This window comes from Entelurus aequoreus, linkage group LG05 (assembly GCF_033978785.1).
Source record: "Entelurus aequoreus isolate RoL-2023_Sb linkage group LG05, RoL_Eaeq_v1.1, whole genome shotgun sequence".
Classification (NCBI taxonomy): domain Eukaryota; kingdom Metazoa; phylum Chordata; class Actinopteri; order Syngnathiformes; family Syngnathidae; genus Entelurus; species Entelurus aequoreus.
In genome coordinates this window covers 67,837,545-67,861,894 of record NC_084735.1, presented here as the reverse complement: position 1 = coordinate 67,861,894, position 24,350 = coordinate 67,837,545, and the positions used below count along the sequence as shown (strand labels likewise).

Below are 24,350 nucleotides of genomic sequence, written 5' to 3'. Positions count from 1 at the left end.
AATCATATACTGCAGATTACAAGCTGGACGTAGTGAAATATGCATCAGAAAACGGCGATCGAGCAGCAGAAAGAAAGGAAGTGGCACATACCAGGAGCGACAACGAGGAAGAAGATTTCATCGGATTTAGCGATCAGGAGTGACAGATTTTTTGGTAAACGTATAGCATGTTCCATATGTTATACTTATTTGAATGACTCTTACCATAATATGTTACGTTAACATACCAGGCACGTTCTGAGTTGGTGATTTGTGCGTCATATGGCATACACTTATTCAGCCTGTTGTTCACTATTCTTTATTTATTTTAAATTGCCTTTCAAATGTCTATTCTTGGTGTTGGATTTTATCAAATAAATTTCCCCCCAAAAATGCGACTTATACTCGAGTGCGACGTATAAATGTTTTTTTCCTTCTTTATTATGCATTTTGGCCGGTGCGACGTATACTCCGGAGCGACTTATAATCCGAAAAATACGGTATATATATATATATATATATATATATATATATATATATATATATATATATATATATATATATATATATATATATATATATATATATATATATATATATATATATATATCAACATAACAAGGGGGTAATAGCTCAACAATCTATTTTTTATGCAAACAACACAACAACGTTACAGCAAGCTTAAATCTCAAGATGGACACGCAAACAAAAGTCTCATTGGTGAGCTCCAAAACGTTAACCACCATGTTGCCACAATTAAAAACAGAAAAATGAAAATAATTTTCCTTGTGTCTGCGAATTATGTGGCAATGTTGAACACTCTGGGAGTTTCAGAGTGAAAGACGAGCAGTGTGATTTTTAATCGGCTTATGTCCGGGTAGTGCCTTCTCCTTTGCTGTCATAAAGGTTCGCTTTGGCATTATTTTCATTGTCATTACAATTAAGTTTGGACACATTCAAAGTGTTCTTTATCACACAAAGTCTGACCAACGCAAGTTACGGCATTTGTGGAAATAAGCAAGTTAAAAGTGCCGCTCGCCGTCGAAGCTCTTCGAAATGGTCGCGGCCTTCTGTACAGGAAGTGATGTCATCAAAATGGCAGCCACTGATGGCTTCAAGCGGCATGCAAAATAAATGAATGAATGAATGAATAAATCAATGGAGCATTCCTACGCCGACACACAAAGGCATATTTGGCACGATTTAAACCAGGGGTCCCCAAACTACGGCCCGCGTGTCGGATACGGCCCCCCAGCGTCCAAAATCCGGCCCGCAGGAAATCCCAAGTAAAAAATTAAAAAAAAAAAAAAAAAAAAAAAAATGTATTTCTTTTATTTATTTTTTTTGTATTATTTTTTTTTTTTTTTTAATTTGTGCTTACTAGTCCTTTTTCTACCGTCTCCTAGCCACTCAGGCAAATCATATTGTCTAAAAATGCATTTTACTATCGATAACGTGACATGCAACAAGTGCGCTCTTTAAGTCAATTAGTGCGCGAGGAATATATATGTATGAATACATATATATTTATATATATATATATATATATATATATATATATATATATATATATATATATATATATACACAAATATAGACACATATACATATATACACATATACATATATATATACATATATACACATATACATATATATACATGGACATATACATATACATAGACATATATACACACACATTTACATATACATATACATATATGCACACACGCACACACACACATTTACATATAATATATATATATATATATATATATAATATATATATATATATATATATATATATATATATATATATATATATATATATATATATATATATATATATATATATATAGCGCAGCCCCCAGCCAAATTGTTTTACCCAAATGCGGCCCCGGAGTCAAAAAGTTTGGGGACCCCTGATTTAAACGTACGTAAATTGAAAAAGTCACAAAAAGAGGCATTCGTAAATCGACGTTCCACTGTAAGTCTTTTTCAAATTATGTATTCATATTATTTATTTATAACAGCAGTAGCGGTAGGAGTATTCTCGGTTGGACAAATAGAATGCTGACTTTGAACATCCCTTTTTGGGAACTGTTAGCAAATGAGATTCCTAATTGAGTTTCATCATGACAGTCGGCAGGACAAAAAAGTAATAAGAAACTGCTGCCTCGGCTTTCCCCAAATTCGGGCTGTGCCCATTTCATTAGTAGCACAGGAAATTAGAAGGGACCCAATGTGACATAATAATGTCCCTTTTGGTTAGGAAACCTTAAAAAAAACAAAAAAAACAAGTACACCCGCTTCTGATGAGCAATGCTGACTGTCTAAAGCTTAAGCACGCTGACGGGGATGGAAGAAGGGGCTGCCAGGGTAGCAGTGAGAGGCAGGAGAAAGAAAGGAAATGAGGGGGCGACAGAGGGGGCTGATGTTATAAAGAAGGGACAGAAATGAAATGCTTGAGGCGTTTATGGGCTTTTGTAAGAGGAAAAAAAACTCAAGGTACAAATTAGAATACACTCAATTAAGTCTGGGAGACTTTTGCTCAAGGGACTTTAAGCTTTTAGTGTGGATGTTGACGATGCAGTCCATAATATACAGTTGGCCTTAATGTACTTTGTTCATGTTATATAGCTTCAAGTCTACTCCATCTCTGAAATGCACCTCCCACCAGTGCACACACAAATGGAGGGCTTAGTCTAACCAAAAGCCTTTAACTGTCTGAAGGAACTTTGGCATCAAAGCTCAATGTTGGACTGCTGGGAACTTTGGACCACAAATAAACTAAATTACTGTACAGCTCAGCCTCTAGGAACAACAACTTTGATGTAAGACGTCCCATAAGGGGCCAGCAGAACCCTCATACTAACCACAACACAACTACACAACTGGTCAAACAACAGAAACAGCCTGGACACATACAGCAAGAAATTACCGACCACTGAATTACTGCAGTGTTAAGCTATTCAAGCCTAACTGATGCATAGAGTTGCTTGTCATTTCTTAAGCCTTCGGTTGTGACTTATTGGAAAAGGAGTAAAAACTTGGTTAAAGTAGAACTGCAATATTTTGGGAGGGATGTTTCCCATCAACCACAATCCTGATATGAGACAAAAACACACACACCTCTTTCTCTTTTCTGCACTTTTTACATAGCAAAACGCTGCTAGAAAGAGGCAGCTCACAATGCAGGTAATGGGTAGTCATCTATTTTGCTTCTAAAACCCTTTAAAAGAAGAAACCATCGACAGCGCTGCAATAGATACCGTGACCTGCATATTAACCAAGCTTTAGCGACATTGTTATTGTAAGAGCTAACACAGAGGAACTACTTTTAGTATCACAGTGCCTTGCTCACAGAGACACTAACACTGCTTTAAAACACATTATTTGCATTTTCATCTATGATGAGCCGTTTGGTGAACTATTACGGTATGACAGATCATTGCATTGACTCTTGTGTTTTGTTCAAGAAAGCGATTTTTGGGGCTATTTGTAACTAAATTCCCATTGCAGAGGACGCTGGTTTTCAAAATAAGACTAATAGTGAAGGGAGAAGTCTGTCCCTATTTAGTTGGGGTGTGGGGTGTTCTAACTTTTTTCCACTGAGAGCCACCCACTGATATTTTTGATTTTCAAAACCAATACAATATATATATATATATATATATATATATATATATATATATATATATATATATATATATATATATATATATATATATATATATATATATATATATATATATATATATATATATATATATATATATATATTTATTTAAACCTTAAGGGCTCCCCTCAAGTTTGTTCCCGGAGACAAGGAAGGGTCTCAGTCATAAATTTTTTTTAAAATAAGTCAGATATTATTATAATTTTTTTTTTAATCCAACACTTAACTCTTTAGATCAAATTCAGGTGTATCTAATGTTACAAAGTTATTTTTTGTTTTTAATGATGTATGCCCTTTTTTGTCAAAACCCTGTTTTTTATGGCAAAAACACAAAATATTTTTTCTAAGTGGAATATTTGATGGAGCCTCAAATAGGTCAATAATTCATAACTTTACATTGATTTAAAATCTTTATTATTTTTAAGCTAATAAAGTTTTTTTTATTTTTTTTTTTAAGTCCAACTAAAATTATTGGGTTTTCAAAAGGGCCCAACTCATAAAAATGTTAAAAATAAGTGACAATTTTTTTTTTTTTTTTACTTTTAACATTAAAGTCTCTAGATCAGTGGTCCCCAACCACCGGGCCGCGGCCCGGTACCGGTCCGTGGACCGATTGGTACCGGGCCGCGGCCACACAAGAAATAAAAATATTTTTTAATTTTGTATTTAATTTTATTTTTTTAAATTAAATCAACATAAAAAAACACAATATATACATTATATATCAATATAAATCAATATAGTCTGCAGGGATACAGTCCGTAAGCACACATGATTGTATTTCTTTATGACAAAAAAAAAATAAATAAATACAAAAAAACATAAACCCCCCCCGGTCAGTGGGACGAATTTTCAAGCGTTGACTGGTCCGCAAGTACAAAAAGGTTGGGGACCACTGCTCTAGATCAACTTCAGATCTATCAGTCGATTATAAGTTATAATTATTTGTTCATGTTTTATGCTATTTTTGTCAAAGAAAACTTAGTTTTTTAAATGTTAAACACACAACATATACAACATTATATATTCATTACTATTTTTGAGCAATAACAGCTTTAAAGAAAAAAACAGCCTTCTCTTTTATCCCACTTTTTTACTTTTTTCTTTTCTTTTTATTATAGTATTTTTAGAATGTGCCGCGGGCCGTTAAAATAAATAGCTCCAGGCCGCAAATGGTCCCCTGGTCACACTTTGGACACCCTGTTGTAAACGCTTGCCCCTTCGAAGCCGTGCGCTAGCCAGTAGAGGCGTCTTAAAATATTCAGAGGAGTCTGATTCGACTATAAACCTTGCAGTCGAATCATCCGACATTGAACCAGCAAAAAGTTTAGAGTGGGGCATCTATCTGTATAAACCCCAGCCCCATAGCCTAATTACCATCAGTCTTAGAACCAAATTAGGTAATCCTTGGTTTCTACAGCTCTCCTTTTTGACAGCATGTTGTCCAAAACCTCCTGAAGAATATGACGATGGCGATGCAAGCTCATTGCAGCCCTGGCTTCCTCCCAAACACCAGGGGCCGTACTTATCAAGCTTCTTAGAATTACTCCTAAGAAGTCTGCTAAGAGTTGACTTAAGAGTAAATAAATTCTTCGTTGAAAGCTGCACTTAAAAGTTAGTTATCAAGCGTCTTACTCACACTTTCAGCGAAGTGTAGGACTGAATCTTAAGTGTCACACTCAGAGCTGAATTACGACATTACTATGTGCCGTAAACGGAATTTTAGGTGACGTCATTTCTGTGTCCATAGAAATGACCAATCACAGAAGGGAATCCGTTGTCTAAGAATAAAGAAATATCTTGGAAATATTTAAGTGGACAATGGGAGTGTATATTTTGACAATAAACTACAAAATAATACAAAACAAACTAGTCCCCGCCGGCACTCACGCTACCGCTCCCTCTCTTCTATCGCCCACACACTCACTGACGTCACTCACCTCACGGCCACACACATACGCTACTGTCATAAGATTAAAGATTAAAGTACCAATGATTGTCACACACACACTTAGATGTGGTGAAATTTGTCCTCTGCATTTGACCCATCCCCTTGGGGAGCAGTGGGCAGCAGCGGCGCCACGCCTGGGAATCATTTTGGTGATTTAACCCCCAACTCCAACCCTTGATGCTGAGTGCCAAGCAGGGAGGTTATGGGTCCCATTTTTATAGTCTTTGGTATGACTCGGCTGGGATTTGAACTCCAACCTACCGATCTACATTTTCTTTCCAATTCATTAATTAGGCAACTAATTTGAAACTGGTGTGGGTGGCTCTATATATACTAGCCCACTGCAGACACATGCAGAAATCAACAAGGAATCCAAAAGTATTAAATCTGTGACAAAAATAATATCCGCTCTGTCTAAACGATACCGTTTGATCAGCTGCTCGTCATAAAAAAAAAACCAACGTTGTTCCGTTCCCTGAACGTTCGCGCACGTCTCTCTCGCCTCAGTGCCATCCCCTGCTGGCAACTCCTAACCACTTAAGACACCTCTGAAGGTCTCTTAAATATCGTGGAGAGTAGGAGTGATTCTTATACTTAAGAACGTTGATAAAAAGCTTTTATTCTTAAGTTTGAGAGTAGGACTAAATTTCGCAAATTCTCAGGACTTAAGTGTAAAATGGCACTCTAAGAAGCTTGATAAGTACGGCCCCAGAGCAACCATCACCTACAGTTCCAGTTGAGATTTAACATGAGGGGGACTGGGATTAAAATAGGATAGGAACACTTCCACACCCTTCTCCCTTTGCTTTGTCTCTGTCGTCTTTATTCCTCAGCCTTCCTTCGGTTTCATCTCCGCTCCTGAGGGTAGAGCTCGGTGGCAAGTGTAGCGTAATGTAATGTGAGCGAGCGGAACCTGTGAGCGCTCATAAGCGGGCCAAGTATAAACATCCTCCTCCCCCTCTCAGCCCTTCATTTTTTTTTTGCATGAGCAATTTCAGAAAAGGACATGTATTCCCAATTAATTCAGCGCAACCACTGTGGAGGAGGAATAGAGATAATGAAGAAAGGTTACCTTCTAAAAAAAAAAAAATCAGTCCGTCTTTGTTTGCATGAGCTAGGTTTTTATTTGGGAACCAAATGGGTTTGAATGTGCTGAGAAATGGAGGAGAGTATTGTTGCTTAAAGTTTACAGAGTTACACTCACATCAGGGTCAAACTGTGGGTGTTGAAATCGATGGATTCATTCTTTTTGTTTTTTTCCATTTGACTCTTGGATGCTTTAAGAAAAACAACTTATGGGAGATGGCAAAAGCGATAACAACTTTGAGCAAAACTTTGATAACGATGAAAGCAACAACAACTGAAACAAAGTTTCTTACCGAAAACTGTCCGAGCCGGGACGGATTCCTTGTTAATCCAGAAGGAGACTTGTGCCAAGATGACCGTCATGATACAGGGAATGTAGGTCTGGATGAGGAAAAATCCCATTTTCCTTTGGAGATGGAAATGGACGGTCATGATGACGTATTCCCCTGGGAAAGAATGCATCAGTTGTTTCTGCTGAACATATTCATGGAATGATGCAACATGTTTGTTTAGCCCCTTAAACTCTGGGTTGAAGACTTACCCAAAATAACTACAATCTCTACATGGCTGCAATTGGACTCAATTAACAAGGAGTTTCCCAACCCATTATTGATATCAGATATACTGTAGGTCCGATATAAGCAAAGAAAGCAAGTATCGGATTGTATTGGCTGGCATCTAAAATCTCTCACATAAGCGCTCCGATACAAACTGTCCTGTTGCGTGTTTACCAATTAACATCGAAATGTCCTCCAATAAGCACACAAAGTTTTTTTTTTTTTATTGTATTTTAGTGAAGTCATTTACAAAAGGTAGGTTATAGGCTATTAGGAGCTTGCAGCTACACAACAGCTAAGCACACAATAGCGCACAAGCTAGACATACGTAATAAGTGTCCTTAACGGAACAATATCGGAGTCTAAAACACATTTGTCAATATAAACAAGTATCAAATAATCATAGTTGCATATTACTTACAGATGCAAAGTCTCCAAGTTAGAAGTGTGTTTGAATGTATCTAGTAACAAAAACGTGTCTGCATTATTCAACCTGACCTATTAAGTTCATAAGCTTAATTTAATGACATATTGTGGCCCCAAGGTAAAAAAAAACAACTACTAAAGACTTAAAGATAGTATAAGTCCTTTTCAGATGCTTAATAAAAAAAAGTTTGTGTTTTTTTATACAAAAAATGTATACAGATGTTTTTCTGAGGATTAAGCACCCATTCATACCTCTGAGGGTTGAGCGTGTTTGTTTGGACTTCTGTCTCATTTGACAAATTTTACTTGAACAGGCCTCTAGCATGCCACAAAACAAAAAACAAAACAATACAAGTATGTACATATTCCGATATCTGTGTTGTATCGGAAGTGGAAAAAGTTGTATCGTGACGTTCCAAAAAATAACAGTGCATGTGAAAGTTGACTGGGTAAGTGTACATTTGGATGCAGTTGTCCAAAGTCTGTCGCATAAGTTTTATGAAATAATTCATCATATACACTGATCTCAGACTGTTCGCTTGTTTTCATATTGGTTTAAATTGTTCGTTGGTTTGCTAAAATTAGTTGTGTTGAGCAGTTGATGCTGTTTCATGAGCTCTTTTCATACAGAGATCCTGCAAAAATGCTGCCTATATATATATATATGTATACATATATATATATATATATATATATATATATATATATATATATATATATATATATATATATATATATATATATATACATATATATATATATATATATATATATATATATATATATATATATATATATATATATATATATATGTATACGTATATATATATATATATATATATATATATATATATATATATATATATATATATATATATATATATATATATATATATGTATACGTATATATATATATATATATATATATATATATATATATGTATACGTATATATATATATATATATATATATATATATATATATATATATATATATATGTATACATATATATATATATATATATATATATATATATATATATATATAAATAAATACATATATATATATATATACAGTATATATATATATATATATATATATATATATATATATATATATATATATATATATATATATATATGTATACGTATATATATATATATATATATATATATATGTATACGTATATATATATATATATATATATATATATATATGTATACATATATATATATATATATATATATATATATATATATATATATATATATATATAAATAAATACATATATATATATATATACAGTATATATATATATATATATATATATATATATATATATATATATATATATATATATATATATATATATATATAGTATGGGGTACTGTCAAAATGAAAATTGCAAAAAACATGTTAAACGTGAAAAAATTAAGAAATAAAATATCTGGGGCCGTACTTATCAAGCTTCTTAGAGTGCCATTTTACACTTAAGTCCTGAGAATTTGCGAAATTTAGTCCTACTCTCAAACTTAAGAATAAAAGCTTTTTATCAACGTTCTTAAGTCCAAGAATCACTCCTACTCTCCACGATATTTAAGAGGCCTTCAGAGGTGTCTTAAGTGGTTAGGAGTTGCCAGCAGGGGATGGCACTGAGGCGAGAGAGACGTGCGCGAACGTTCAGGGAACGGAACAATGTTGTTGTTTTTTTGATGACGAGCAGCTGATCAAACGGTATCGTTTAGACAGAGCGGATATTATTTTTGTCACAGATTTAATACTTTTCGATTCCTTGTTGATTTCTGCATGTGTCTGCAGTGGGCTAGTATATATAGAGCCACCCACACCAGTTTCAAATTAGTTGCCTAATTAATGAATTGGAAAGAAAATGTTATGACAGTAGCGTATGTGTGTGGCCGTGAGGTGAGTGACGTCAGTGAGTGTGTGGGCGATAGAAGAGAGGGAGCGGTAGCGTGAGTGCCGGCGGGGACTAGTTTGTTTTGTATTATTTTGTAGTTTATTGTCAAAATATACACTCCCATTGTCCACTTAAATATTTCCAAGATATTTCTTTATTCTTAGACAACGGATTCCCTTCCGTGATTGGTAATTTCTATGGACACAGAAATGACGTCACCTAAAATTCCGTTTACGGCACATAGTAATGTCGTAATTCAGCTCTGAGTGTGACACTTAAGATTCAGTCCTACACTTCGCTGAAAGTGTGAGTAAGACGCTTGATAACTAACTTTTAAGTGCAGCTTTCAGCGAAGAATTTATTTACTCTTAAGTCAACTCGTAGCAGACTTCTTAGGAGTAATTCTAAGAAGCTTGATAAGTACAGCCCCAGATCTCACATTTCATCGCCTGGACAGCTGAGCTAGCTTCGTTTCACAAGATGTAGTTTCTCTTTAAATATCCTTCTTGAAAATGGCCTTGCAAATATATGTGTTGTCTTGTCTAATCATAAAAGATGCAGACAAGGCGTGTTGGCTGAGTTCTTAAAGTTTACTCCACATCGTGTTCATTAAAAACATCCAGCTGCCGGCTTGTCTACATTCAACAACCTACACAGGCCTACTGCGCATGCGCCTCACTACTGTGGCATGCTGGGTAATGGAGTTCGTATGTTACCTAGCTCATAACATCACAATATATATCTGCCTTAGGCCAGCTAGAAGGCCTTACTGACAACAACTCGTGATCTGATTGGCTATCGCAACTGTCTGTCAAATGCTTGTGTCCATTCACTTACAGTGCACGGACGCCAGCATTGTTGATTCTGAAGGCCTCGGGCAGATATCGTACAGCATGGCAACATAAGCTAGCTGAATTCTGATTGGATAAAAACTCTATAACCTAAAAACAACAGTGCTGGGAAGAGCATAATATGACATGAAGAGAATATGAATACTTTTAGATATTTAGGGAAAGTAAATTAAAAAATACTTTTATCTTTAATTATGATCATGATTTTTGGTTATGTTAGGCCAGCAGAGAAGGCCTTGCTGGCCCTGATGACACACCACTGGTATGTATATATACAGTATACTGTATATGTGTGCATATATATATATATATATATATATATATATATATATATATATATATATATATATATATATATATATATATATATATATATATTTACTGTATATATTATTTGTGTGTGAATAATGTAATACCTGCCAAAAAGCGAGAATCGTTTTTAACACAACAGGGTAGCAGTATTCAGAATTGTCCTGTCCTGGCATTGTTGAATTACCCTTCCACACATACAGCAACTTTTCACAGGGTTCCATCCACTTTTTTTGGAGCTGTTTATCACAAAAAAAGTGAACAATATAGTATGAAGGGGGATATATCAGTTTTGCGCGCGTCTGGCTGTTTTCGAAGTGGGGCTGTCGAGTTTGGCAATTACCTTGTGCAAAGCTAGTACAACTTTTTGTACTTTTTTGTACTTTTTGTGCTTTTTTGGCTTCGCTGTGTCACTGTACCGTGATTTTTATAAGACGAGTGCAAGCTCATAACTTGAGAGGTTTTGGATATTTCTTATTGCCGAGAGCTCAAACCACTCGTAAACGTTTTTGTGTGTCTGTATGCGGAGTAAAACTATGGAACACACTGGACTTACAACACAAGCAATGCCAAACTATTAATCGATTTAAACTATTATGCAAACATGGGGTCTGGTTCAAATATAGAGATGAGGGTCTTTAATTTGACCTGCTGCTGTACTCTGTCTCAAAGTGTAACATGTGCTCAATGTTTCCTTACCATTATTACTATGATGTCTATTACCATTGTTGGTATATTCATTATTCCTACATTGTTGATACAAATGATTTTTACAGTGTAATAATTATTGTTACCTATGGTAATGCCACTATGATACAACATCTGTATTATAATCCTTGAACAAAGTGAGAGTGAAACTCATGTGAATAATCACTGAATGGAGAACTGGGGGTGGGATTAAATAAGTTATCTTCTTCCCACTCCCTTTCAGGCAAAACTGGACAATAATGCACTATATTAATTTATATTATTATGTTTTGTCAACTTGTACGTTTTTGTCATTGCCAGAAATAAATAAATAAATGAAAAAAATGAAAATGAAAAATATAGACCTTATAACTGCAGTTCTGACCGTCCTCAATACAGAGTCTGTCTTATCCGGTCACTTCCTGTAGGTGTAACAGTAGTAACAGTAACAGTAGGAGTAATGGGACATGTTGGTGCCTTTCATGCATTTACATTGGTTTGGACATAAGACACCCTAAGATTTGTACAATGGAGAGCTCCAGTGGTAGAACTTGTATAAAGTAGTGCCTTAAAACTTCCCCAGAAGGACCTAACCTTACAATCCTAATCCTTTAATAGTCACTGCTTGTCATTGAGGACCTGAGCTCACCTGTGTTAGACTTCAGCCTTTCGGTGGACACTTTTTGCCCGATGAGGTCATATTGCAAGAGACTGGAAGACTCCTGAGGGACCTCAACGGAAGACAGAGGACCTTTCTTCCACGTGTACATGATCTCGCTGACAGGGTAGGCATCTGCGGAGAATGAATGCCACAGACTATTAAACCTTGGAAAGCGATTGATTTAAGTGCTTTTAAAGTAGAAGCGTGATATTTCTACTGAAATCTGAAAGACTGGATGTGAATTACATTCTTTGCTAATGAAAAACTTCCTGACTGATTGACTGCAGACTCGCTTCCCAAATGAGCTGCCTGTGTCAAAGTGACATCTATGAATGGCGTCTTGTCAGCCAGTTAGTCAGTCGGTGGCACGTTGATCATTTGAGAGAGGCACCATCTGTCACAGACCCTTCACAACAAACAAATAACAACAAAAACTCACAGCTCCCAAACTTGAGTGGGCATGCGTGTCCGTCCATCGGGAAGTTCATCAGGCGCATGGGACACTCGGCATTTATAGTTAATCTGTCAGAATGGAGAACAGTTGTGAGAAGTGCGTTTTTTTTATTCATATTTGATGCATTGTTCCTGCGGAAGCCATTAGTGCAGTTTTAAATGAGGATCCTCACAGTTGGATAATATGTTATTTAATGGCCTCATGCAGTCTCATACGCTTTGGTTATACACTGCAGCTCTTAATCTATTATAACTATTTTGATTGTGATTTAGTTCCCGGTTTCTGAAAATATTAGCAACCCCAAAAATGAAGACAATTTGGGGAGAAGCGGTATCTTGGGAGAATGCTGAGAGTGGGTGAAACTGGTGACGGTGAATTGATTAATTAATGCTTTGTATCCAAAGAAGTGGCAACCCCAGAAATCAGGAGAAATTGTATCACAGACGAAAACCAGCAGTTAATACAAATAGTTGTGTAGAAATGGGTAACGCACACTTTTAATCCCAACAAGTGCCAACTACCAACATCCGAGGAAATACTGAGGAAATGAAACTTTGGTAGTCCACCAGCAGTTGGTGGGGGTAAAACAAGCGTTGAATCAGTTATAGGGCCCCACTAATGCTGACAACATTGGACCTAAAAATGATGTCTCCTTGCAAAATAGACATAGTAGGGATTTTAGGCTTGTTTTCTAATGGGTTTCTAGCACATTTTGGAACGCCCACTTTTAGCTCCAAAATGTGGGCAGGCTTGCATCAGCCTTCTGATGTCATCTGCAGAAGACTGGAGGCAATTTCATATTGTATAGTTTGTTTTTTGGTAGCATCTTCATGTCAAATCACACTATTATTGTCAATGATTTGAAAGATGTCTGCCAGATGCGTTGTTACAGATTGTAGCAATAAAACTAAAGAACATTTGCAATTGATGAGAATATGAGGAAAGTCTGGACCTCTCTAATCAAATTGACAAGATGGAACAGACCAAGCGAGTATTTTATTTCGCGTCCTCTTCTACTGATGATTTATTCAAGATGTTTCTTTTGTGCTCATAATGTTAACCATATCAGTTTTAAAATAATCATGGACCATGGGTGACAAAAACGTGCAATTAAGTGATCAAAATAATAGTTTTATAGGAGTTTATCTACACTGTCTATGTGGGGAAATGGGATCCAGCTCTGTAGATGACGTCACACCAATAGGAGGCAGCATGTTGGGTCTGGTTATGAAAAGAGGGGCGGGGGTGATCCAAGTACAGTTAGTTATCTATCAATTACTCAAAATCTAATTGATATTATGGGAAATGACTGACAGAAATATATGCATATCAAAAACGTGTTAGTGAAATTTTGGTCATCTGGACGCTACAGGTCCATTAATACATTGCTTTAAGGCTTTAAATCCAAACAAGTGGAAAATCAGGAGAAATGTGGTCCCACGAGAACGCTGGGAGCTGTTGAAAATCGCAGTCATGAAGTGAATCCAACCAAGTGACAGCCCCCCACATCGGGGGAAACGTGATGCCAGGAAAACACCGGGGTTTGTGGACATCTTAATGCCGAATTACTACAACATTTGAATCCAAAAATGAGGCCGCCTCTAAACTTGGGAGAATTTTGGGTGATATGTTATCCTTGGAGTGGGTGACAATAGTAGCAGTCAATCAGTTAATATAGCCTTTAAATCCAAACAAGCAGCAACTCCAAAAATCCAGAGAAGAGAGAAATGTCATCATAAGTATAGCTAAAGTGTTTATTTAAAACATCCTGAACCTATAAAGTTGTGATTCTCATACTGTATGTTAGCTTCTGTGTTTTTGTTCTGTGTTTTAACTGTAAATCCTGCAGTAGATTTAGACTTAGACTTAGATTTGCAGATATGTGCATCACAGAGCCACCGTCAATAATTCTGCAGTCACATAATTGGGGGAATATAATCTGGATTTTGAAACATACATCTTTGTTTAAATGCACTTATTGACAGCTCCCATTCCAAAGCAGATGCCGTTTACAGTTCATTATTGGTTTATGAAGAAGATTAAGATGTTCCAATTATTTTCCAGAAATATGTGCTTGTGCCCTCCCGTCTCTCTGGGGAAACGTTATCATCCAGCATATCTGTTTTTTGGAACAAAGCAGTTTGTTTGAATTGGCTTCCAAAGGTGTCTTTTTTCACAATCAGATGGCACATATCTTATTTTGGAATGGCTTTACGCATGTCTGTGCATCCTCTTTGGACGCTTTTTTTTTTGTTTGATTAGCTTTCCAAGACTCTAACCGACACTCTATTCTGGTCTTGGCTGTGTTACCTCATGGTGTAGAGGATGGTTCCGTTTTGCATGATGCGAAACAGCTTGTTGGGGGTGGTCATGTTGTGAGAGATCGACCTCTTGCCGTTGCGGAAAAATGTGTCCGGCGTCCAGATCTTGCTGACCATGAGGTTGTTGAGCCGCAGGATCTCTATGGGGCCTTCGAATTTCAAGCGTTCGTCAATCCATGTTTGGCGGAAGAACACGTCCATGGTGTATTCCTGGAATAAAATTGATATACTATTTATTTACTACTACCTCTATGATGCTGCTAATCTGCAGAGACGAGCATGTGAGGTACCTGCTGAGTAGTGTGTTGGCAGCCTGTGACATTTATTCATTTTCATTTTTACACTGTACTATTCTTCCATAGTCAACATTGCTTTACGAACCTCTGTCCACAAAACATTACGCATACACACACAAACATTATTTAAGTATAATGTATTGGTATATACTATTATGATATATGTATATATATATATATATATATATATATATATATATATATATATATATATATATATATATATATATATATATATATATATATATATAGTTTAATTTTAATTTAAAGTTTAATTTTGTATAATGTGTAAAAGTGTAATATTTGCAGTGTTTATTGTAGTGAGGGGAGGACTGATTCTATTTCTGTCACCAAAGTTTTTTCTTTTCCCCCCAAAATACTACTACTAGTATTACTTTATTTGTTGCACTTATTATAAGTTATACACTACCGTTCAAAAGTTTGGGGTCACCCAAACAATTTTGTGGAATAGCCTTCATTTCTAAGAACAAGAATAGACTGTCGAGTTTCAGATGAAAGTTCTCTTTTTCTGGCCATTTTGAGCGTTTAATTGACCCCACAAATGTGATGCTCCAGAAACTCAATCTGCTCAGAGGAAGGTCAGTTTTGTAATTTCTGTAACGAGCTAAACTGTTTTCAGATGTGTGAACATGATTGCACAAGGGTTTTCTAATCATCAATTAGCCTTCTGAGCCAATGAGCAAACACATTGTACCATTAGAACACTGGAGTGATAGTTGCTGGAAATGGGCCTCTATACACCTATGTAGATATTGCACCAAAAACCAGACATTTGCAGCTAGAATAGTCATTTACCACATTAGCAATGTATAGAGTGTGTTTCTTTAAAGTTAAGACTAGTTTAAAGTTATCTTCATTGAAAAGTACAGTGCTTTTCCTTCAAAAATAAGGACATTTCAATGTGACCCCAAACTTTTGAACGGTAGTGTAAGCATGAACAATCTGTACAAAAGCTGCCTTTCAAAAACATAAAATAACATGTATTGAATTACATTTTTTATTTTATTAAAATATATTAATATTCATTAATGCAATATTAGAAAATATCACAAACATGTAACATTGATGTATTATAAATATAATTAGGATTTTGGGGAGTAATAATTGTATTGTTTATTGTAGGAAGGGTTTGACTAATCCCACTTCTGTCACCAAAATTGGTTGTTTTCCCCCACAGAAGAACTACATATGCTATATACAGTATACAGTCGTGGTCAAAAGTTGGTGCAGTTCAGCTAAATGTGTTGGTTTTCTGACATGGACTTGTTTCTTCAGCATTGTCCACACGTTTAAGTCAGGACTTTGGGAAAGGCATTCTAAAACCTTAATTTAGCTTGATTTAGCCATTTCTTTAACACTTTTGACGTGTGTTTGAGCTCATTGTCCTGTTGGAACACCCAACTGCGCCCAAGACCCAACCTACGGTCTGATGATTTTAGGTTGTCCTGAAGAATTTGTAGGTAATCCTCCTTTTTCATTGTCCCATGTACTCTCTGTAAAGCACCAGTTCCATTGGCAGCAAAACCGACCCAGAGCATAATACTACTACCACCATGTAGGAATGTGTTCCTGGGATTAAAGGCCTCACCTTTTCTCCTCCAAACATATTGCTGGGTATTGTGGCCAAACAGCTCAATATTTGTTTCATCTGGCCACAGAATTTTCCTTATCTTTGTCCATGTGGTGTCAGATGAAACAAAAATTTAGCTGTTTGGCCACAATACCCAGCAATATGTTTGGAAGAGAAAAGGTGAGGCCTTTAATCCCAGAAACACCATGCCTACCTGGTGGTAGTATTATGCTCTGGGCCTGTTTTGCTGCCAATGGAACTGGTGCTTTACAGAGAGTAAATGGGACAATGAAAAAGGAGGATTACCTCCACATTTTTCAGGCCAACCTAAAATCATCATCCCGGAGGTTGGGTCTTGGGCGCAGTTGGGTGTTACAACAGGACAATGACCCCAAACACACGTCAAAAGTGGTGAAGGAATGGCTAAATCAGGCTAGAATTAAGGTTTTAGAATGGCCATTCCAAGTCCTGACTTAAATGTGTGGACAATGCTAAAGAAAAAAGTCCATGTCAGAGAACCAACACATTTAGGTGAACTGCACCAATTTTGTCAAGAGGAGCGGTCAAACATTCAACCAGAAGCTTGCCAGAAGCTTGTGGATGGCTACCAAAAGCGCCTTATTGCAGTGAAACTTGCCAAGGGACATGTAACCAAATATTAACATTGCTGTATGTATACTTTTGACCCAGCATATTTGGTCACATTTTCAGTAGACCCATAATAAACTAATAAAAGAACCAAACTTCATGAATTTTTTTTTGTGACCAACAAGTATGTGCTCCAATCACTCTATCACAAAAAAATAAGAGTTGTAGAAATTATTGGAAACTCAAGACAGCCATGACTTTATGTTCCTAGTGGTTAGAGTGTCCGCCCTGAGATCGGTAGGTTGGAGTTCAAATCCCAGCCGAGTCATACCAAAGACTATAAAAATAGGACCCATAACCTCCCTGCTTGGCACTCAGCAACAAAGGGTTGGAGTTGGGGGTTAAATCACCAAAATGATTCCCGGGCACGGCGCCGCTGCTGCCCACTGCTCCCCAAGGGGATGGGACAAATGCAGAGGACAAATTTCGCCACATCTAGTGTGTGTGTGACAATCATTGGTACTTTAATCTTAATCTTAATCTTAATCTTTACAAGTGTATATAAACTTTTGATCGCGACTGTATATGTGTATATATATATATATATATATATATATATATATATATATATATATATATATATATATATATATATATTTTTGTATTATATATATATATATATATATATATATATATATATATATATATATATATATATATATATATATATATATATATATATATATAATTGACAAAAAAAATAAATATATATATATATATATATATATATATCCATCCATCCATCCATCCATTTTCTACCGCTTATTCCCTTATTTTAATTACAATTTATTGGAAGAAAATACCACAATAATGTCATGTTCTTGTAATATAAATGTATTTTGGATTTTTTTTTTCAAGTAATTATTGTATTGTTTATTGTAGGATGGGTTTGGTTGATCCCACTTCTGTCACCAAATTTGATTCCTTGCCCCCCAAAAAACCCTAAATACCTTATTAGTTGCACAAATATACTTTAATATGATACTTAATCAAATATGCTGCCTTTTTGGAACTGCACTGCAACATACTGCTAACTGTTTTTGATATTTTGGCAACTTAAACTTCCTCAAAACCCAATGCACTTAATCATATTGCGATGTCTCCGCCAGTAAATAAAGTGTACGCCATTACTGTAAGCTTCCAGCTAGTCAGCCTTAAATAAGAGTCAATCCTGGACGCTTTGAGGTCAAACAGGACGGCCTCGTTGCCCCATGCCTTTCTGAATAGATCCGCCACCATCACACTTTGAGTCCAAGCAGGCATTAGAAAGCACATGAAAAGCCTAAAGCCTTGAAGAGCATCACGTTCAACAGACCTATAGCACTCGTTCACTGGCCTATCCCATGTCAGGGGCAGCCATAATGCAGCCTATCCCGTCCCCAACATCAGCCACATCTCTCCTTCTCCAACGACAGGGGCTTGGAGGGGGGGATTGTCAGCCAGATTAAACTCCGACTAAGCTGCACTAATGACATCCTGCCCAAATGCTGTAATAATGAAGGCTGGGAGAGCCAGGACTTGAGTTATACCAGGGGAAAAAAAGAAATGGTGAACATTTGCTCTTATGTCTACGCACAATGACACACACAGACACACACGCATGTGCATGACAAGCAGCAAATCAACCTTGGTGGGAGCTTGTTTACATACCATCTCAACATCTGAAACAGGTCCAAAGCTGGTGACAAAGATGTCTGTTTTGACTTCTGTGACTGGACCTACAGCACGGGATAAGTTGTATTGTCATTTTAATGTTGCATAAAAAAACCTCTCTTTTTTATTAATTGAAAAAAAATTAAAAAAAAAAAAATATGCATTTAAATATATAAATAACATATAATTAAATAATGTACACATAAACAAAATAGGTATTTGTATTGACTATGTTTTCATTAATTAAAATAATACAAATATTTTAAAATATAAATGCCTGAAATAAAAATATGTATAATAAAACATGTATTTTGTTATTTTTGTTTGGAGCACAAAAATGTCAATAGAAATTAATCATATGTAAAAAATACATTTAAAAAGTTAAAATAACATGTTATTTATTTTTCTATTATTTAACAGGACATATAAAAAATAAGTGATTTTTTTAAGAGACAAAAACATCAATAAAACATAAAATGTAAAAAAAAATGTACACATTAAAAGAAAAATAAATAATATAATTTATTTGTATAGTATCTGACATGACCTATTGAACAAACACAGACACTTCAATAAAAAATTATAATATAATGTAAAAAATATATTAGAAAATTACAAATAATATAGTATTTTTATTTTTTTTTACATTCTGTGATCTAGGAGTGGGTCATGTGCTCGGCTAATTCCCTTAATTCAAAAAATACAATAGAATATGCCAAAAAAAAAAAAATTATAGGTACTTAAAAGTTTATAATGTTGACATAAACCTTTAAAATAAATACATTTAATGAATTTAATACACATTAAATATTAATCCTATTTTGACACATTCTGTATACCTGTAAAATATTGTTAAAACATTAAGGATGAATAAATAAAATACAAAATGTACAACTAAAACATGTATTTTATACATCAATAAAGTGTGTTTGCACTATATTAGTACTTACATGAACTTCATTGTATAGAGCACAGCAGCAGTACATTGTGTGCACTTTCAGAGAACAAGACTCCACTCTTTAACACTAATACAAATATTATCCCAGAATTGTTGTATTTATATGCAACTGTGTATATATCAAGCGTATATGTGATTAAAACATACCTCCAAATCCAGGTCGCAGCCTGTTGTCATAGCCGTCCAGTAATCTGTCCAATATACGCGTGATGTTGTCCAAATAGATGCTGCTCTCACTGTGCTGACTCCCCCAAACACTGTAACTAAAGCACATGGGCGCAAAAATATTACTAATCATAACGTAGTTGATGAAAAAAAAAAAAAAATAAGGTCGTGTGTAGAAAAAGAAAAAAAAAGTCCAAAGCAGAGTTTGCGACTCACCAAGACAGAAAGAAGCACGCAAAAAAGAAAGCCATGCCTTGCAGGAATTCAAATGAAAGAAGTAGAAATCCTAAGCAAAAACAAAAATGCCATCATCGCATGTGGACATGTTTTCTCCTTCTTCTTCTTCTTCTTCTTCTTCTTCTTCTTCTTCTTCTTCTTCTTCTTCTTCTTCTTCTTCTTCTTCTTCTTCTTCTTCTTCTTGAGATAAAGCGAGCTACAGCATGGCGCGTCAATCCAGTCCAGCACGATTTGACTTCCTCTCCAGCGCGCCAGACTCAGCCTCAACCGCTCAGTTAGAAAAAAAAAGAGGAGTTTTAAGAGTGGAGTGCGTTGGATGGACACGCGAGAAGGGGAGGGGAATTGAATTTTGCAAGGGGAATGAAAAAATAAAATAAAATACAATAAAATAATACCCTTGATAAACATAGACTGGACCTAACATTAGGTACATGGGAATGTTATTGCGTCATGCTGTAACATTGCTGGGAGAGGCTGCAGCTTAAGTGAATGGGAAAAAAAGTCCAAAGTATCAACATGGACACTTCTTAGGTACACCTGAAATGGCATGTTGCGTTAACTCCTACATTATATGGGAGAAACAATAATATTGTGGTGGGTGAATGTGAAAGTTAAAAAAAAAAAAATCAGATTAATCACATTTTTGATTAATCACAGTCAATTAACTGTGAACATAATTTAAATTAACCTAACAAATAAAAAAAATAAATGGGTTATACTTGTATAGCGCTTTTCTACCTTCAAGGTACTCAAAGCGCGTTGACAGTATTTCCACATTCACCCTTTCGCACACACATTCACACACTGATGGCGGCAGCTGCCATGCAAGGCGCTAACCAGCAGCCATCAGGAGCAAGGGTGAAGTGTCTTGCCCAAGGACACAACAGACGTGACTAGGATGGTAGGGATTGAACCCCAGTAACCGGCAACCCTCCGATTGCTGGCACGGCCACTCTCCCAATTTCGCCATTATGTGATTAATAAATTTAATTGATGTTTTTTTTGTGATTAATTACTGTATTTTTCACAGCCGTAATAGAAAATGTACATTTTTGACACAGTTTTTCAATGACCCTAAAATGTACATGAAACAAACCCATGAATGCCAAATAACTAATTGGACACTTCATTAGGTACACTTGTAATGGTATTTTGTGTCAACTCCTACAGTATATGGGAGAGATGCAAAGAAACAATAATATTGTGGTGGGTGAATGTGAATGTTTGAAAAAAAAAACCTGATTAATCACATTTTTGAATTGGATTACTCCTGATTAATCACAGTCAATTAATTGTGAACATAATTTAATTGAACCTAACAAAGGGACCAATTATGTGATTAATCTGCAACTGTACATGCATAGTGTGATGTTTTTTTTTGGGATTAATTACTGTATTTTTCACAGCCATAATAGAAAATGTACATTTTTGACACAGTTTTTCAATGACCCTAAAATGTACATGAAACAAACCCATGAATGCCAAATAACTAATTGGACACTTCATTTGGTACACTTGCAATGGTATTGTGTGTCAACTCGTACTGTATATGGGAGAGATGCAAAGGAACAATAATATTGTGGTGGGTGAATGTGAATGTTTGAAAAAAAAACCTGATTAATCACATTTTTGAATTGGATTACTCCTGATTAATCACAGTCAATTAATTGTGAACATAATTTAATTGAACCTAACAAAGGGACCAATTATGTGATTAATCTGCAACTGTACATGCATAGTTTGATGGTTTTTTTGTGATTAATTACTGTATTTTTCACAGCCGTAATAGAAAATGTACATTTTTGACACAGTTTTTCAATGACCCTAAAATGTACATGAAACAAACCCATGAATGCCAAATAACTAATTGGACACTTCATTAGGTACACTTGCAATGGTATTTTGTGTCAACTCCTACAGTATATGGGAGAGATGCAAAGAAACAATAATATTGTGGTGGGTGAATGTGAATGTTTAAAAAAACAACAGATTAATCACATTTGTGAATTTGATTACTCCTGATTAATCACAGTCAATTAATTGTGAACATAATTTAAATTAACCTAAAAAAGAGACCAATTATGTGATTAATCTGCAACTGTACATACATAGTGTGATGATTTTATGGTGATTAATTACTGTATTTTTCACAGCCGTAATAGAAAATGTAAATTTTTGACGAAGTTGTTCAATGACCCTAAAATGTACATGAAACAAACCCATCCATCCATCCATTTTCTACCGCGTATTCCCTTCGGGGTCGCGGGGGGCGCTGGAGCCTATCTCAGCTACAATCGGGCGGAAGGCGGGGTACACCCTGGACAAGTCCCCACCTCATCGCAGTGAAACAAACCCATGAATGCCAAATAACTAATTGGACACTTCATTAGGTACACTTGCAATGGTATTTTGTGTCAACTCCTACAGTATATGGGAGAGATGCAAAGAAACAATAATATTGTGGTGGGTGAATGTGAATGTTTAAAAAAAAAAAAAGATTAATCACATTTTTGAATTTGATTACTCCTGATTAATCACAGTCAATTAATTGTGAACATAATTTAAATTAACCTAACATCCATCCATCCATTTTCTACCGCTTATTCCCTTCGGGGTAGCGGGGGGCGCTGGAGCCTATCTCAGCTACAATCAGGCGGAAGGCGGGGTACACCCTGGACAAGTCGCCACCTCATTGCATGGCCAACACAGATAGACAGACAACATTCACACTCACAAAGAGACTAATTATGTGATTAATCTGCAACTGTACATGCATAGTGTGATGTTTTTTTTGTGATTAATTACTGTATTTTTCACAGCCGTAATAGAAAATGTTCATTTTTGACACAGTTCTTCAATGACCCTAAAATGTACATGAAACAAACCCATGAATGCCAAATAACTAATTGGACACTTCATTAGGTACTCTTGCAATGGTATTTTGTGTCAACTCCTACAGTATATAAAGTTAAAGTACCACTGATAGTCACACACACACTAGGTGTGGTGAAATTACCCGCTGCATTCGACCCATCCCCTTGTTCCACCCCCTGGGAGGTGAGGGGAGCAATGAGCAGCAGCGGTGGCCACGCTCTGGAATTATGTTGTGGATTCAACCCCCAATTCCAACCCTTGATGCTGAGTGCCAATCAGGGAGGTAATGGGTCCCATTTTTACAGTCTTTGGTATGACTGGGAGAGATGCAAAGAAACAATAATATGGTGGGTGAATGTTAACGTCCAGTCAAAAGATCGTTTTTTTTTTAAATCAAAATGATCCCATTTTTGAATTGGATTACTCCTGATTAATCGCAGTCAATTAACTGTGAACATAATTTAAATCAACCCAAAAAAGAGAACAATTATGTGATTAATCTGCAACTGTACATGCATAATGGGATGTTTTTTTGTGATTAATTGCGGTATTTTTCACAGCCGTAATAGAAAATGTCAATTTTTGACACAGTTCTTCAATGACCCTAAAATGTACAGGAAACAAACCCATGAAAGCCAAATAACTAATTGGACACTTCATTAGGTACATTTGCAATGATATTTTGTGTCAACTCCTACAGTATATAAAGTTAAAGTACCACTGATAGTCACACGCACACTAGGTGTGGTGAAATTACCCGCTACATTTGACACATCCCCTTGTTCCACCCCCTGGGAGGTGAGGGGAGCAATGAGCAGCAGCAGTGGCCACGCTCTGGAATCATATTGTGGATTTAACCCCCAATTCCAACTCTTGATGCTGAGTGCCAAGCAGGGAGGTAATGGGTCCCATTTTTACAGTCTTTGGTATGACTAGGAGAGATGCAAAGAAACAATAATATTGTGGTGGGTGAATGTGAACGTCCTGTCAAAAGATTTTTTTAAAAAAAATCAGATTAATCACATTTTTGAATTGGATTACTCCTGATT

At 35.7% G+C, this 24,350-nt stretch overlaps 1 protein-coding gene across 1 annotated transcript in view; it reads right to left on the bottom strand.

The window, feature by feature from the left end:
• The window catches only part of gabra6b (gamma-aminobutyric acid type A receptor subunit alpha6b), a 76,688-nt gene extending 56,013 nt beyond the window's left edge, over positions 1–20,675 (bottom strand). The window contains exons 1-8 of the mRNA XM_062048718.1: positions 20,611–20,675; positions 20,407–20,562; positions 20,173–20,288; positions 19,065–19,132; positions 14,869–15,089; positions 12,544–12,626; positions 12,093–12,236; positions 6,989–7,141 (exon numbers count right to left, since the gene is read on the bottom strand). Coding sequence (XP_061904702.1) covers positions 6,989–7,141; positions 12,093–12,236; positions 12,544–12,626; positions 14,869–15,089; positions 19,065–19,132; positions 20,173–20,288; positions 20,407–20,441 — 820 coding nt within the window. The 5' untranslated portion in view covers positions 20,442–20,562; positions 20,611–20,675. The remainder of the gene's footprint in view (positions 1–6,988; positions 7,142–12,092; positions 12,237–12,543; positions 12,627–14,868; positions 15,090–19,064; positions 19,133–20,172; positions 20,289–20,406; positions 20,563–20,610) is intronic.
• Between the last annotated feature and the right edge of the window lie 3,675 nt (positions 20,676–24,350).